Source organism: Malassezia japonica, chromosome 3 (assembly GCF_029542785.1).
Source record: "Malassezia japonica chromosome 3, complete sequence".
Classification (NCBI taxonomy): Eukaryota; Fungi; Basidiomycota; class Malasseziomycetes; order Malasseziales; family Malasseziaceae; genus Malassezia; species Malassezia japonica.
Genome location: NC_083372.1, coordinates 499173 through 514207, shown reverse-complemented (window position 1 = coordinate 514207; position 15035 = coordinate 499173). Strand labels below are relative to the sequence as shown.

At 58.4% G+C, this 15035-nt stretch overlaps 10 protein-coding genes across 10 annotated transcripts; 6 read left to right on the top strand and 4 right to left on the bottom strand.

The window, feature by feature from the left end:
* Positions 1-152: 152 nt before the first annotated feature.
* Positions 153-299, bottom strand: MJAP1_002116b (uncharacterized protein; the record flags this gene model as incomplete). Its single annotated transcript, XM_060266060.1, has 1 exon — positions 153-299. The coding sequence occupies one exon, from the start codon at positions 297-299 to the stop codon at positions 153-155; it is 147 nt and encodes a 48-aa protein (XP_060122043.1).
* Positions 300-848: 549 nt separating this feature from the next.
* Positions 849-2051, top strand: STE3 (a-factor receptor; the record flags this gene model as incomplete). Its single annotated transcript, XM_060266059.1, has 3 exons — positions 849-1374; positions 1421-1910; positions 1955-2051. The coding sequence occupies 3 exons, from the start codon at positions 849-851 to the stop codon at positions 2049-2051; spliced, it is 1113 nt and encodes a 370-aa protein (XP_060122042.1).
* A 1068-nt stretch (positions 2052-3119) lies between these two features.
* SKI6 (Exosome non-catalytic core component) lies at positions 3120-3512 on the top strand (the record flags this gene model as incomplete). Its single annotated transcript, XM_060266058.1, has 1 exon — positions 3120-3512. One exon carries the CDS (start codon positions 3120-3122, stop codon positions 3510-3512), a length of 393 nt encoding a protein of 130 aa, XP_060122041.1.
* A 264-nt stretch (positions 3513-3776) lies between these two features.
* On the top strand, positions 3777-4754 carry MJAP1_002115 (glyceraldehyde-3-phosphate dehydrogenase (phosphorylating); the record flags this gene model as incomplete). The annotated part of the gene is made up of 1 exon (XM_060266057.1): positions 3777-4754. The coding sequence occupies one exon, from the start codon at positions 3777-3779 to the stop codon at positions 4752-4754; it is 978 nt and encodes a 325-aa protein (XP_060122040.1).
* Positions 4755-5129: 375 nt separating this feature from the next.
* CDC24 (Guanine nucleotide exchange factor for Cdc42p) lies at positions 5130-8039 on the bottom strand (the record flags this gene model as incomplete). The annotated part of the gene is made up of 1 exon (XM_060266056.1): positions 5130-8039. One exon carries the CDS (start codon positions 8037-8039, stop codon positions 5130-5132), a length of 2910 nt encoding a protein of 969 aa, XP_060122039.1.
* A 435-nt stretch (positions 8040-8474) lies between these two features.
* On the top strand, positions 8475-9986 carry PDI1 (protein disulfide-isomerase; the record flags this gene model as incomplete). Its single annotated transcript, XM_060266055.1, has 1 exon — positions 8475-9986. The coding sequence occupies one exon, from the start codon at positions 8475-8477 to the stop codon at positions 9984-9986; it is 1512 nt and encodes a 503-aa protein (XP_060122038.1).
* A 151-nt stretch (positions 9987-10137) lies between these two features.
* MJAP1_002112 (uncharacterized protein) lies at positions 10138-12045 on the bottom strand (the record flags this gene model as incomplete). Its single annotated transcript, XM_060266054.1, has 1 exon — positions 10138-12045. One exon carries the CDS (start codon positions 12043-12045, stop codon positions 10138-10140), a length of 1908 nt encoding a protein of 635 aa, XP_060122037.1.
* A 20-nt stretch (positions 12046-12065) lies between these two features.
* RPN9 (26S proteasome regulatory subunit) lies at positions 12066-13217 on the bottom strand (the record flags this gene model as incomplete). Its single annotated transcript, XM_060266053.1, has 1 exon — positions 12066-13217. The coding sequence occupies one exon, from the start codon at positions 13215-13217 to the stop codon at positions 12066-12068; it is 1152 nt and encodes a 383-aa protein (XP_060122036.1).
* A 51-nt stretch (positions 13218-13268) lies between these two features.
* MJAP1_002110 (uncharacterized protein) lies at positions 13269-14078 on the top strand (the record flags this gene model as incomplete). Its single annotated transcript, XM_060266052.1, has 4 exons — positions 13269-13387; positions 13410-13450; positions 13473-13911; positions 13934-14078. The coding sequence occupies 4 exons, from the start codon at positions 13269-13271 to the stop codon at positions 14076-14078; spliced, it is 744 nt and encodes a 247-aa protein (XP_060122035.1).
* Positions 14079-14212: 134 nt separating this feature from the next.
* On the top strand, positions 14213-14963 carry GPI12 (N-acetylglucosaminylphosphatidylinositol deacetylase; the record flags this gene model as incomplete). The annotated part of the gene is made up of 5 exons (XM_060266051.1): positions 14213-14366; positions 14389-14488; positions 14511-14553; positions 14625-14899; positions 14924-14963. The coding sequence occupies 5 exons, from the start codon at positions 14213-14215 to the stop codon at positions 14961-14963; spliced, it is 612 nt and encodes a 203-aa protein (XP_060122034.1).
* Positions 14964-15035: the final 72 nt, after the last annotated feature.

Genomic DNA, 15035 nt, shown 5'->3' with positions numbered 1-15035 from the left:
AAGTTTTGCGCGCAAATTGTTGTATAACCGGTTCTAACTGTCTACGATCCAAACTTGAATGTTTCTTGGTTCTAAGTAAGAACTCATTTGTAACTTACGAGTGATGCATGGCAAGGTAATTGCGATGCGAGAATTGCATTTGATGGAGGCATTTAGGCAATGACGCAGTAGAAAACACCGTTAGGGCCCGAACCATCATCAATCTCCTGGTTAACAGGAACAGTCTTGGTTTCATTCGACTTGTCGTTAGGCAAGAAGGTGGTGGCCTTGGCAGTGAAAATTTCCTGAACAGAGTCCATATTTAGCAAATGTAGTTGGTGAGGAATACTGGTTACTCGAAGAGTCTATATATATATCTTTTACTACGACCTATGAACAAAATTAATTTAGCATGCTTTGTTACTGAAGTTTGACTGTTCGTCATCATAACGCAGCTCTCATCTGGACAAAGAAAGGATTACATTGACCACCGGCAGTTTCAGTTTACCACATGTGGCTGAAAGATCGACCTCCACATTTTGAACTTCGAGCTCCACACGATCTGTCTTTGTTCTGGCTCCGAGTAAGACAAATGTCGTTCCTGAAGATCGATATTCTTTGACGCAATGCAATGTACACAGGGGGTTTCTTTATTATATACATAGTGCTAGAGAACCTTTGAAAATACTGGTTGTAGTCTATGAACGTGGATCTGCTCGTGGTGTTTTAAGCGCCTAAAATAGGCTCAAAGAATATTCGTGTCGATCTTGGACAAATATAAGATGGCGAGTAAATAGAGTACGTAGTCCTCTTCATAGAAGTTCAATTGAATAAATTTGGATGTCCTGCTAGAACTTAGGAGACCAGATATGCTTTCTTCTTCAATTGCGTTCATATTTATTGCATTCATCACTGTTCCAATGTTACTAATACCATCACCCATCCATTGGAAAGCCAAAAATGCAGGAACAGTTCTAATCATTGGATGGACAACTTTAGGAAACATTACCGATGCAATCTCGGTTATCGTACTATTGAATGCGCAAAGTGTAACTGCTCCTCATTGGTGTGACTTCGCAGCTGCCATGAAATATACCTGGAGGACCGGGTGTTGTACGGGAGGACTCATTTTGCTCCGGCGCTTGACTATAATCGCATCAACTCAGTCTGCAAATAAATCTAAAGACGAAAAGGTAAAAGTGTTCTTGATTGAAATGATATTGGGATTGTTGATTCCTATATTGCAAGTGGTCTTCCATCTAGTGGTACAAGGGCATCGATTGGACGAAATTCAAGACTTTGGCTGCTTTGCACCTATATATCCCAGTGTTGCCTCTGTCTTTCTTGTAATGGTGTACCCAGTTACCATAACAGTGATCTCCGCAATCTATGGTGGTACGTTAACTCTGGTGAACGAGTACTAACGTATCTAAAGCTTTAGCAATTCGCGCTCTTATGGTTCGACGAAAGGAGTTTTACCGCGTACTCAATAATGAAGATACGGGTATTACAAGATCCCACTACTTGCGTCTCATGGCACTTGGTATCATTGATTTAGCCTTATGGCTTCCTATGTCTCTGGCTTTTTTGATCATCGACCTCACAAATCTCAATTTACGGCCCTATGTAAGCTGGAGTCATGTACACTCGGGCTTTAACAAGATTGGATTTGTGTTAATTTCGGAGCTTATGCAACACAGCTATACCGATTATGTTGCTGCCGAACTCTCAAGATGGATTGGACCTGCCATTGCGTTGAATTTCTTCATTTTTTTTGGAGTCAAACCAGAAATCTGGAAATACTACAGTCACCATTTTATGAAATTGCTTTCTGCGATAACGTGTACGACAACAACAAAGCATCAGGAACCAGAGCACCAACAACAAGATTACGTTCCGCCAACATCTACGAACAGCATCAGAAGCTTATGGTACGTTATATGGATAAAGATTTTCACATACTAACTTTTTCTAGTAACACAAAACTCACTGACTCATTGCGAAATTCATTGAGCAGCGCGAGTGAACTGGACATTGAAAAGGCCGAATCACTAGCAAAAGTAACTGAGTGAAAGGGCTAGATCATGTGGTTCAGCAAGAAATGCCACGAGAGCTATTGTGCTTGCGATAGTTTAGTATTACATGTCCACCAGTATTACTGAATGAATCTTCTTGTTAGATATCCGACTAAATCATTCTGTTTTAATGTATGGCAATCGTGTTAGGAAAAAAACGTTTGCGAGCTCCTTCGCATACACATTGCCAGCACATCATTGTTGGCAAAACATATTGACCCTCAACACCCATCTGCCGTCGATTTTAGCAAGCTAAAAGAGGCAGGCTGAGAGGGCTTCGATAGTGCCGTACAGAAAGCATACTGACAAGCGCCGCGCGCGCTTCCACGCAATCCATCCTGAAACGCAATACAAAGCCTCATCCTAACCATACGAGTGAAACGATTCCATTACAGGTTACCAGCGCACTAGGCGGTTCCCTCACGATGGAGAGAGGTAACGAACGCCGAGCGTCGCCGGAGCAAAAAAGTCGCCCATAAATTTAGTCAGCAGGTCGCAGACGTTCGTGACAAAGTGTGTCGTCGTGCACTGTCGGTGGAATGGTAGGTGTCGCCGCCGCGCGTGCTAACGTGATAGTCGCGCATTGAGCTTCTCAGTGCAGGCGGATACCGCATGGACGGTCGCCGTCCGCTCGAACTGCGGTCTATGGAATTCAAGCTTTCGCCGCATACGGCGAGCGGCGCCTCGCTGATCCCTGCGTCGGCGAGTGCCACCGGGCGTCCGGATGGCTCGGCGCAAGTCACGCAAGGACTGTCAAGTGTATGTGTATATGTATATGGCCCCCGTGAGCCCGGTCGCGCTAGCCGTGCTCCGAATGTGCGGCAGGACCGTGCTGGCATTAATGTGGAAATGGCCGTCGCTCCTTGGGGCAGCACAGAGCGGCGGCATCGTGCGCGCAACGATCGGTATGTTGAGTGTTTGCCTGACATATAGGCGCCTCGTCGAATGGGGAAACGCGATCCGGTCGACGTTCGAGTCGGTGGTGCATACGCACCTGTACCCTCGGTCGCAGATTGATATTGTGGTGCATGTGCTCCAGCAAGATGGTGGTACGTGTGTAACGGCATGCTGATCGCAGGTGTTCTCCCCACATCAATTAATGCGTGCACGCTGGCGCTGATGGACGCTGGTATTCCCATGGCCGACTATGTGACGGCTCTTACTTGCGGCCTCTATGGCTCCACGGCGCTCCTGGATCTCAACCTGACCGAGCAGTCAGACCTCCCCTTTGTCACTATGGCGGTCCTGCCCCGTTCTGGCAAGGTCCCTCTGATGCTGCTGGACACTCGTATCCATATGGACCGATTTTCTGCCATGGTCGGCGTCTGTGTGGACGCTACGCAAGTGATCCGGGACGAGATGGATGTTGCTATGCGGTACCGGACGGAAAAACTCGCTCAGGCGATGAGCGGCGCGCGGCAGGGGCCTACGGCCGATGCTATGGCCCAGGACGCATAGCGACGCGGTTCCGCAGCAGCGCGGCGCTCGGACGTAGCCACGTGGCGTAGTCAGGAACATACTGGGTTTGGTTTGCCACGTGCCCTCATTGAGCGTTCGCGCAGAAGGTTGTAGAAGCCCGTAATCCCCCGGGGCTTGGGCCACCCAGGGCCCCACAACGTAAGCATTGTTCCGGTTGGGTGCAGCGGGGCCGGAGGGTCAGGCCGTTAAATACGAGATCCCGGGGTAGCGGCACAGACCGCATCCTTCCCGACTTTCCTCATCATGTCTGTTAACATTGGTATCAACGGTTTTGGCCGCATTGGCCGTATCGTCTTCCGTAACGCTGTCGAGCACAGCGAGGCGAACGTCGTTGCCATCAACGACCCCTTCATTGACCTCGACTACATGGTCTACATGCTCAAGTACGACTCGACCCACGGCCGCTTCAACGGTGAGGTCAGCGCCAAGGACGGCAAGCTCGTTGTCAACGGCAAGAGCATCGCTGTCTTTGCTGAGCGCGACCCCGCGGCCATCCCCTGGAGCAAGGAGGGTGCCGCCTACATTGTCGAGTCGACTGGTGTCTTCACCACCATCGAGAAGGCCTCGGCCCACCTGAAGGGCGGTGCCAAGAAGGTCGTCATCTCGGCCCCCTCGGCTGACGCCCCCATGTACGTGTGCGGTGTGAACCTCGACTCGTACGACCCCTCGCACCAGGTTGTGTCGAACGCCAGCTGCACCACCAACTGCCTGGCTCCCCTTGCCAAGGTCATCCACGACAAGTTCGGCATCGTCGAGGGTCTCATGTCGACCGTCCACGCTACCACTGCCACCCAGAAGACCGTTGACGGTCCCTCGGCCAAGGACTGGCGTGGTGGCCGTACCGCCGCTGACAACATCATCCCCTCGAGCACTGGTGCTGCCAAGGCCGTCGGCAAGGTTATCCCCAGCCTCAACGGCAAGCTCACCGGTATGGCTTTCCGTGTCCCGACCACCGACGTGTCGGTTGTCGACCTGACTGCCCGCCTCGAGAAGGGTGCCTCGTACGACGAGATCAAGGCCGAGGTGAAGCGCGCCTCGGAGAACGAGCTCAAGGGCATCCTCTCGTACACCGAGGACGCTGTTGTCTCGCAGGACTTTGTTGGCAACCCCAACAGCTCCATCTTCGACGCTACGGCCGGTATCCAGCTGAGCCCCAACTTTGTGAAGCTCGTTTCGTGGTACGACAACGAGTGGGGTATGTATATTCCTTCTGTGACATGACTAACACGACAGGTTACTCGCGCCGCTGCATTGACCTCATCACCTTCATGGCCAAGAAGGACGGCTCCGCGTAGGTAAGCACACGCAGCAGGCACGCCCCCTTGGGTGGCGGGCGTGTTTGCGTGCTTCTTTTTGTGAACAACGGCTAACACGATACAGAGGCAACGCTCGGTTATAGCTTCGCGATCGTAGAACAATTATCTAATGGCCGGGGCCCCTCGGAGGACCGGCCACGTGGACGATTTGGCCGTACACACCCCTGGGGTCAGCTCCCTCACCGGGTGGAGGCGGCGTTCGGACGGCGTTCGGACGGCGTTCTGGCGGCGTTCGGGCGCGGGGAAGGAAATCACGTTACGTTGCCGGCAAGAGCCGCGTCTATTTTACAATTACGTCAAGCTGGTTCCGACGCAGCATGCGGCTGTGGTCCAGCGCCATGGCTAGGTCGTCGTCGTCCAGCATAAGTACCTGGTCGCCATCATCATCCAGGTAGTACAAGCGGGGTTTTTCATTCGCCAAGTTGCTCGCGTCACCGGCGCTGGGGCGCGGTGCCGCGAGGCGTTCCTGGACTTGCTCGTAGAGCGCGAGGAAAGACATGGAGTCGGGCATCGCAAACTGGCAGCGGTCCCCACCGCAGGCCAGACGCACTTGCAGAGTCGACCAGGAGGGGTACGGTGAGTTGGGCGTCGACGGCGTCGCAAACGAGTCCATACCCCAGCTAGAGTGGTGCACGATGCTGTTGCCGCTTCCTGCACCGAGGATGCTGCCGCTGGACTCGCTTGTCTTGCGCGCCGTAGGCGATGTATGCAGACTTGAGTAGCCCGTGTGTGTGCGTCCACTCGAATAGGTCGATTCGATCAACCCACCAGACGAGTTGCGCGTCTCTGGCTGGCCCTGGCCCTGGCCGGCCGAAGGTACGGTGGGGAAGTAGGGGTTCCAACCATTCAGCGGCGACGCCGTCGTCGGCGAAATGGCCTCCTCGAGCATCGACGTCGAGGCCGGGCCTGCTGCACGGATCGCAACGCCGTCGGAAGCAGTGCGCTGCATGCCTGCCCCGCTCAGTGCATTGAGGCCGGCGTTGCTCGCGGCACGCGCCGCAGCAAAGCCTGTACGTTGCACTGGGACTGAACTGATATTCATGCCAAGAATGTCCTGCTCCAGCCCATCGGTTGGCATTACGAGGTGGTTGGGTATCGTCTGCTTCATCCGCTGCACGGGTGCCGCACTCGAGCTCCGTCCGAGCACCGGTGCGGCCTGGCGGGGCGAGATGGGGGCAGACGCGACATTGGACGAAGACATCATTCCACGCGTCGTAGCAAGTAGCGGCAATGTCGTAGGTGTATTAGGCTTGGACTGAGTAACCGGGGAGATGGGTGAGGAGTGCAAACTGTTTTGCAACGTCGGATCACCGCGGGGGGGCATGCGTGTCGTGTACGCAGTCCACTCTTCGGCGGTCGGCATCGGGCGCTCGTCCATTACGTACGGGAGTCGACCCTCGTGCATAGCGATCGCGTCTGATTCCGTGTAGGATCGCGTCGGCGGCGCAAACGTCGGTGTGACGCTGGCGGGCGTGTCGGCACCGTCTTCGTCACTCCGCTGGCTTCCCTGGCTCTGGTTGCGCTGCGTCAGGCGGCGCGGCATGCCCAGTTCGTGCGACGGAGTCGAGACGATCGGCGTCGCGACCTGCATAAACGCGCCACGATTAGCACGGCCCGAGTACTGCGTTCCGGCCAGGTTCAAATGTAAGAGCTGCGGTGGCCCCGAGCCTGACGGCGGTCCCGAACCCGGTGTGGGTGTCGTGGCCTGCGACGCGTTTTGCTGTCGGCGCATGGTAAGGTCGTCGAGCAGCTTTTGCAGCGCATTTTGCCAGAGACGGAGCTGTTCGTCGTTCTTGCACTTGAGCGAGAAGGACTCGACTTCGGACTCGCCTCGCCACCACACCTGGAGCGAGTACGTGCCGATCGGGTTGTCTGGGAAACCGCCCGAGCGGCCCACTGCGTTGATGCCCACAATATTATTCATAAAGATCCGGCCCTTGAGCTGGAGCGGGGAGCGAGGATCACGTTTTTGGCTCGTGCCGGACACACTGCCCTGGCGCTGCTGTTTCAAAATCGAGTTGTTCTTGGAACGCCCGCGCGACGAGCTCGAGGACAAGGGATTGACGATCTGCGGACTGCCCAGGTCCTTGCAGCAGAGCAGGATGCGCTCGAAGAGGTATACGTGAAATTCGCGCTCCGAGTCGCCCTTGGACACCAGAAAGATGTCGGTATGTAAAAGGTTGCCAAACGACTTTAGCGTGTGTCCTTTCCAGTCTTCCACACGCAGCTCCAGGTCCTTGACCGCCTGGATATTTTCCTGCAGGCGCGACGTCTCGTTCACCTTGTCCGTGATGCGCCGGATAATAGGCAAGGCGTCTGCCAGCTCATCGTACCACGGCGCCGATGTTGGGGTGCTCTTGAGCAGTTGATCAAGGAGCAAGGGGTATTTACAGATACGCTGGACAGGCTTGATCAAAAACGTAGGCAGCTCATAGGAAGGGTCCAAGTAGCAGGACTGCGCAGCAGGCAGCAGCTTGGCGCGCGACAGGTTGGGTGCCTCGCCATTAATTACGTCGAGTGCCTGGGCATAGTTGGCACAAAATGGTTCGTATACCGAGAAGTCGTCCTCCATGTCGCGGAAGATACCACCGAAGCGCTGGTCCTGTGCAGGCCGCCGTGCATTGTCTTCCACGCAGATCAAGAAGCGACGCTGGACGTCGACGAGCTGGTGCAAGTTGCCGAAAATGAGGTAAATGGTGTCAGAGGAGAGCGTATCAGTCTGGCTCAGCATCATGGCGTAGTTTTGCATGATCTCGAGGTCATGCACGTATTTGCGCTCCGACTCGAGCAGTTCGCGTACGACGTGCATGCGCTGGTCCGATGGTGAGTCGAGATAGTCTGTCTCGCCCCCTGCGCCGTGCGGCGCAATGTCGAGCAAGAGATTCCGATCTGCGAGTAGATCGAGCAACTTGTTCACGGTGCGCACCACACGCACAAAGCCATTGGTGTCGTTGAGATAAAGCTGCGAAACAGTAAAGGTATCGTCTGGGTCCCAGCCGAGCTTTTCCTTGAGTGCGATCAAGAAGCGCATCACGAGCGCTTTGCACGCGTTCGCGTTACTCAAGTTGGCTTCGACGGTGAGGGGAATCTCATTCACTTCTGGCGCGAGCTGGTTGTACAGCTGGCAGAGCGGCGTGCCGAGGCGGAAGCACTGCCAAAGATGCGTCACAGGATCCGAATATGCAGACATCGGTCCGCTTTGCCGCCCGACGCCGATACCATTTCCTGCATAAGGCTCGAGAAATTCTGGCCCAAATCTGGGGACCGTCCAGAGCCGTTCCCGCAATGAAATGCAGCTCTGGTAGAGTCCGGCGCTGGCCGCCGCCTGCTTGTTTGCAAGCGTGTTTGCAGGGATGGGCGCTGTGGGAATTGCACGCCCCACAGCAGCCCCTGTCCCATCCGAAGCGCTGCCCATCATTGCTGCGACCGACTGGGGTAGTGGCGAGGACGACGAGAAGTCACAAAGCGCTTTGATTGGTCAAATGCGCAATGATCGCTGCCAGCGGCCCCGGTGCACGACCCCCGTTCGCTTCAGACCCTTGCGTCATCACGTGCACCACGTGGAGCACTTCCACCGTGGCCTCCACCCGAACCGAGCGCCGTTCCAGCGTAGCGTTCCAACACGATGCGTGGATTCTCCCAGATTGTTGCTGCTGCCACGCTCGCTGCTGTCAGCGTATATGCTTCGGAAGAGAAGTCGGATGTCGTCTCTCTGACGACCTCGGCCTTTGACAAGTGGGTCGCGAACGAGCCCCTGGCCCTGGTCGAGTTCTTCGCCCCATGGTGTGGCCACTGCCAGGCGCTTGCGCCGCACTACGAGTCGGCTGCCACGGAGCTTCTGCCCCAGAACGTGAAGCTCGCCAAGGTCGACTGCACGCAGGAGGAGGCGCTCTGCACCGACCAGGGCGTCAGCGGCTTCCCCACCCTCAAGGTGTTCCGCAACGGTACCCCTTCGCCCTACGCCGGTACCCGCAAGAAGGAGGGCATTGTAAGCTACATGCTCAAGCAGCAGCTCCCTGCTGTTTCTGCCGTTACCCCCGAGAACCTCGAGGACCTGAAGAAGAAGGACCGCTTTGTGGTGGTTGCCTACGTGGACGAGAACGACAAGGCCTCGAACAATGCCGTGAACAAGTTTGGTGAGGAGAACCGTGACTCGTTCGTCACTGGTATCTCGAGCAGCAAGGAGCTTGCTGCGAGCGCCGGTGCCAAGTTCCCGTCACTCGTAGTGTACCGCACCTTTGACGAGCCGCAAGTTGTGCACCAAGCCAAGGGCAAGGCGCTCACCGCCGAGGAGATTGAGGAGTTTGTCACGACCGAGTCGCTCCCGCTCATCGACGAGGTGTCTGCCGAGAACTTTGGCCATTACGCCCAGTCGGGCCTCCCTCTTGCCTACTACTTTGTCGAGCCCGAGTCGAGCACGCGCGAGGAGGAGGTCAAGAAGCTCGCGCAGGTTGCCAAGGACGTCCGCGGCAAGCTCAACATGGTCTGGATCGACGCCGTGAAGTTTGGCAGTCACGCCAAGGCGCTCAACCTCAAGGGTGAGAGCTGGCCCGCGTTTGTCATTCAGGACATGGAGAACGGTGCCAAGTACCCCCTGAACGAGATGGGCAAGGACGTTGTGTCGAATGTCAAGTCGTTCGTGACGCAATTTGCCAACGGCAAGCTCAAGCCGAGCGTGAAGAGCGCGCCGATCCCCGATACGCAGGGCGCCGTGATCGAGGTCGTGGCTGATGAGTTTGACAAGTACGTGTTCGCCGACGACAAGGACGTGCTCCTGGAGCTGTACGCGCCGTGGTGCGGCCACTGCAAGAACCTCGCGCCGACCTACGAGAAGCTCGCGGAGAGCTACGCGGCCAACCCCGAGACGGCCAAGCAGGTGTCCGTCGTCAAGATGGACGGCACTGCGAACGACGTGCCGCCGCACGCCGAGATCACGCTCCAGGGCTTCCCGACCCTGCTCCTGAAGCCCGCGGGCAAGGGCGAGCGCAAGCTCATCCAGTACGAGGGCGACCGCACCCTCGAGTCGCTGGTCGAGTTCATCGCCTCCAAGGGCACGCACAAGGCCTCGCCGGTGCCGACTGGCAGCACCAGCGCCAGCGCCGCGACCGAGTCGACGGCCGCCCACGACGAGCTCTAACGCCATAGACGCACCAAGCACTGAATCTGATATGCATGCATGCATACCGATATGCAGACACTGTATCACGATAAGATCGGATACCTCCACATGGTGGCCCAAGCGCCTCGGGGGGAGATCGGCAGGCACGGAGGGATGCAGGGCTACAAGACTACATGCGGCTCTTGCGGAAGACGCTACGGCGGCCCGCTCCGTGCTCGTCCAGCAGGTGGCGCGCGACATAGGGGTTGACAAGCATGCGCTCGGGGTCGTACGCGGCCTGCACCGCGAGCCAGTCGTCGAGGTGGGGGTAGCGCTCCTTGAGCTCGGCGCGGTACGATGTGTGCGTCTTGGCCCAGTGGGGGCGCCCGTCAAATTGGCGCATCAGCGCCTCGAAGCGCTGGAACAGCACTCGGTAGCTGGTCGGCAGGTCGTACGGCCGGAACTGGATTACACCAATGAAGCACGTTTTGCGGCCGTAGCAGTGGCTCAGCCAGATGCCGTCCGCATCGACAAAGCGCACCTCGACCGGAAAGTGGGGACGCACGCCGTCTTCACGCGCGTGCTCCTCGTCAAGCCAGGTGCGCAGCGCACAGAGCGCCGCGCCGGCGTACTCGTACGGGATGGCGTACTCGTAGGTGTACTGCGGAAAGAGGCAGTCAAAGTTGAATACTTTCGGTGCATCGTCGACGCGCACCGACAGTGCAGAGGACGTCGAGAGCGGCTCAATGCCAGGCACCGGCGGCGCACTTCCGGACTCGCGCGGCTCCGCGGGGGGGCGCGGATGGGTCAGGCGGTACACGGCACGCGCGACGCGCGGAGGAAGCGTGTGGTGGAAGCGCGCACCAAAGAGCAGCGCTTGCGTCAGGTGGTAGTGCACCGCACGGAAGTAGATCGCCTGTGCGGCGCTCTGTGGCTCAGCCGGCTTGTCCGTGCGCCGCGCGCGGCTGATCGTCGCCATCTCGGCCTGGGGAAAGATGAGAAGGCGCACATGCTCTGCAGAGTTGACCAGCTCCTCGATGCGGCGCTGCACACGCTGCGTCTCGACGCCTGTATTCCAGTCCACGGGCTGCACCGGGATTTGGTCGACGGGCGTAAAAGGATAGACCTCGCTAGCGGCCCGTGACTTGGGCGGGGGCACATAGTGCGGGGCTGGCGGCAGTGGCACGCCGGCGGCGAGCAGCACGCCGAGCGCCGCGGGGTTCTTGGTAAAGGTCGAGTACGCCTCGCGCGCGAGGATTTCCGGCTGGAGTGAGAGGCGCGCTGGGGCGGGGCCGAGGAGAAGGTCGAGCGGCGCATCTTCGGTCACCTGCTCGAGACGGAACGCGTGCTCGACCGAGAGCGTGACCGAGACAATGATACCCGTCGCGCCGAGGCCACACAGCGTCGCGTTAAAGAGGTCCGGGCGTTCTGTGCGGCTGCACGTCACGACCGTGGTGCCGTTTGGCAGCGCACACACCAGCTCCATCTGGCGCACGTTTGCCGAGAGCACCGGAAAGTGGATACCCGATCCGTGAGTCGCCGTAGAGATGGCGCCCGCAATGGTCTGCTCGGAAATCGAGCCGAGGTTGTGCATGCCGAGCGGCGGGTCGTGCGCCGCGAGGAGCTTGTTGATCGTTTCGAGGTACGTCCCGCCGAGCACAGTCACAGTGAGCGCGTCTGCATCGACCTGGACGACGCCTTGCAGCTCGTCCATGCGGATGCTCCAGCCGAGCGAAAAAGGCAGGTCGCTCGGGCTGTGCACGCGTCCGATGGCACGCACAGAAATCGGCTCTGTGCCATCACTCCCGCCCCTGCGCGCCAGCTCAAGGATAGCAACGACCTGTTCGACCGAGTTTGGCAAAAAGACCCGGCGCTCGGTATGCGAAAAGGCGCCGTCGTGCGTCGAGGCATCCGAGTGGTACACGCGCCCCCACGTCTGGAAGTGCGCGGCGGATGCCGAGCGCGGCACGGCGATCGGAGCGACGATCGCCTCGAGCGCCGACGTCGAGACGGCCTGCGCAAAGGCAGGGGGCGGGTGTGCGCTCCGTGCGCCGATCCCTGGCGCCGGCGCCTGCCGGTGGTCCACGCTGTGCTTCATGTGGAGGTAAGAGCTATGGGCTACGCGTTCGCAAAGAGTTCCGGCGACTGGGTCTGGACGAACTCGGAGACCTGCTGCACGCGGTCGCACCAGCCCGAGAGGCGCTGCAGGAGCGCATTCGTCTGGCCGTTGTCGAGCACGCGCGGCTGGACCCACGAGATGCGCACGAGCTGCTCCGCCTCGTCGATGTTGCCGCGGATGAGCTGGAGGCAAAGCGCCTTCATCACGAGGTGCTCGACCTCGTCGACCGGGATATGCGTCTCCTTGGCGATCGTCTCGAACGAGAGGGTACGGTCGTCGGTCGAGCGCCTAAAGACGTTTTCGATGAGGGCCATGAGGCAGATCTTTTGGCGCAGGAACGCGACGTTCGTCTCGAGGATCGGCTCCTGGGCGAGACGGGGCAGGAGCGACTCAAAGCGGCCAATGTCGCCCGCATTAAACGCAAAGAGTAGCTCGCTGATCCACTCGTTCTCGGTGCCCTTGAGCGAGGCGAGGATCGGGTGCAGGAGCAGCTCGCCAAAGTGGTAGATCGTATCGCCGAGCAGCGCCGAGATGCCGAGATCGTGCGCGCATTCTACCTGCTCCGCCGCGCTCATCTCCGTCTCGACATTGATGCACGCAAGGAAGAGCAAAAAGTTGCGGTAGTAGTCCGCGTACTCGGCCTTGCTCTTGTAGTAGTTGCCGCTCACGCGGTAGAAACTCGCGTGGACGACGGGCTCGACGGAGCTAAACTCCTCCAGCATCTTGGCGCACTTGTCCATCGCCGTCTTGGTCGCCGCGACATCGCCGAGGAGCAGCTGGAAGTGCGCGGCCTCCATGGCGAGGAGGACGTACGCGTCGCGCACGTCGTTCTTTTCCGACTCGTCGGCGAGCGCGCTCAAAAACTCGTGTGCCTTGGCCGCATCCGAGAACTGGCGCGAGACAATCACGCCAAAGCTCGCGAGCTTCAAGTGGTTGATGTTCTTAGCAAAGGTGCGCACAAAGTTTTCGTACAGGTCGATTTGCTGGGTGCCTTTTTGCGACGCGGGGTGGCGCAGGAACTCATCGATGAGCAAAGTAAGCTGGTACCATAGCCGCTTGCTGTGAAGATCGCGGAACTGTTCGTAGAAAGGCCGCAGCTCGGCGGGCGTCGCCGTGCTGCTCAGCACCCCGTCGAGGTACGTCTCCGCCATCGTCGTGAAAGTGACGCAAGCGCCGATTAGTCATCCTCTTTCCCCACTGCCATGGCGCGTGTTGTGAACGAGGTGTACGAAAAGGTGTTTGGCCGCCCTACGGGCCCGTACGAGATTGCGGGCATTGTCGATTTTGGACAGCCGACGCTGTGGATTGCGGTCGCTTCGATGTACGTACAGGGTCTGACGCAGCCTGTTCAACCCCACGTTCTGGAACGTATTCGCGCAGAATGGTAGGTCGCCCGACTTACGCAGAACACCACAACCGCACGCTGACGCGCCTGCTGGGCAATAGGCCCTATTTGGGATGCTACATCCTCGCGGTGACCATCTTTTCGCTGGGTATCTTGCGCGACCACCTGTACAACAACGCACTGTCCCTCCAGCCGACCTACGCCCCGCTCGAGCACCCGGCGGTGCGCGCGGTGGCGGTCGCGCTGTTTGCGTTCGGCAGCGTGCTCGTCGTGTCGTCTATGTGGGTGCTGGGCGTGACTGGCACCTACCTCGGCGACTACTTTGGCATCCTCATGGACGAGATGGTGACCGGCTTCCCTTTTAATGTCGTGAGTGACCCGATGTACGTCGGCAGCACCGCCAACTTTGTCGCCGTCGCCCTGTGGTACGCCAAGCCCGCCGGTCTCTTGCTGAGCGTCATCGTGTGGGTGACCTATGCGATCGCGCTGCGCTTCGAGGGGTACGTCGCCGAGCTTACCCAGTCCTTTCACCGCCAACATCTACAAGGAGGCGGCCGAGCGCAAGTCGGCGAGTGCCAACACGGCCTCGACGCCGGCCAGGGCCACCGCCTCGTCCTCGGCGCGCGCCTACGGCACGCGCTCGCAGTCCAAGCGCCACGTGCAGTAGCTGTCCCCGCCGTGCCGCACGGAGGGATACGCACCTCCACCATGGACCTCCTCCGGTGCGCCGTGCGCCGTGCGCTGCGCCTCGGCGCCGTGCTGGTCGTAGTGGGTCTTTTCGTAGAATCCCTTTTCTGTGGTATGCTCCTGGATGGTGCGCCGGTGGCTGTGCTTCCGTGGAAGCATGTGCTCGTCGTCACCGCGCACCCCGACGACGAGTGCATGTTTTTCGGCCCGACGCTGCAAGCGCTGTTGGCGCACAACGTGTCCCTTTCGGCCTTGTGCCTCTCGCAAGGTACGCCGCGCGGCTTACACAGGGAATGCCGACGGGCTCGGCGTAAGGAGGCAGGCAGAACTCGTTGCAAGCTACGGGGTGTTGGGCGTGCCGCGGGAAAACGTGACATGCCTCGACGATGCGTACGTCATGCTTCTTACACAGGCTCCTTCAGGATGGCATGACGACCGTATGGGACGCCGATTACGTCGCCCAACGCATTGCCGATCACTTGGCTGTACAGAACGCCGATGCAGTACGTCATTGAAACTTACACAGATCTTGACATTCGATGCACATGGCGTATCGGGCCACCCCAACCACATGGCAGTCCATTTCGGCGCAAGGCGCGTGCAATCGGTCGCAAAGATACCCCGCCTAGACGTTCTTTCCCTGGATACACGCAGCGTCGCGAGCAAGTACACCGGCATCGCCGCCGCGATGTGGGATCGCCTGTGGCCCCAGCGCGGGCTGCAGACGCTCGCGCACCCGATCGAGTATGGGCGCTCGCTCGCGGCGATGCGCGAGCACGCGTCGCAGTTGGTGTGGTTTCGGTATTTGTACGTGCTATTCTCTAGCTACATGCATGTAAATGCGGTATCTATAGATCATTCTTGATCAATTCATCATCTCATCATTAACCGTGCCTGGTCATTACACAATTTTGGGAGGCATGCAAAAAAAAAGCGG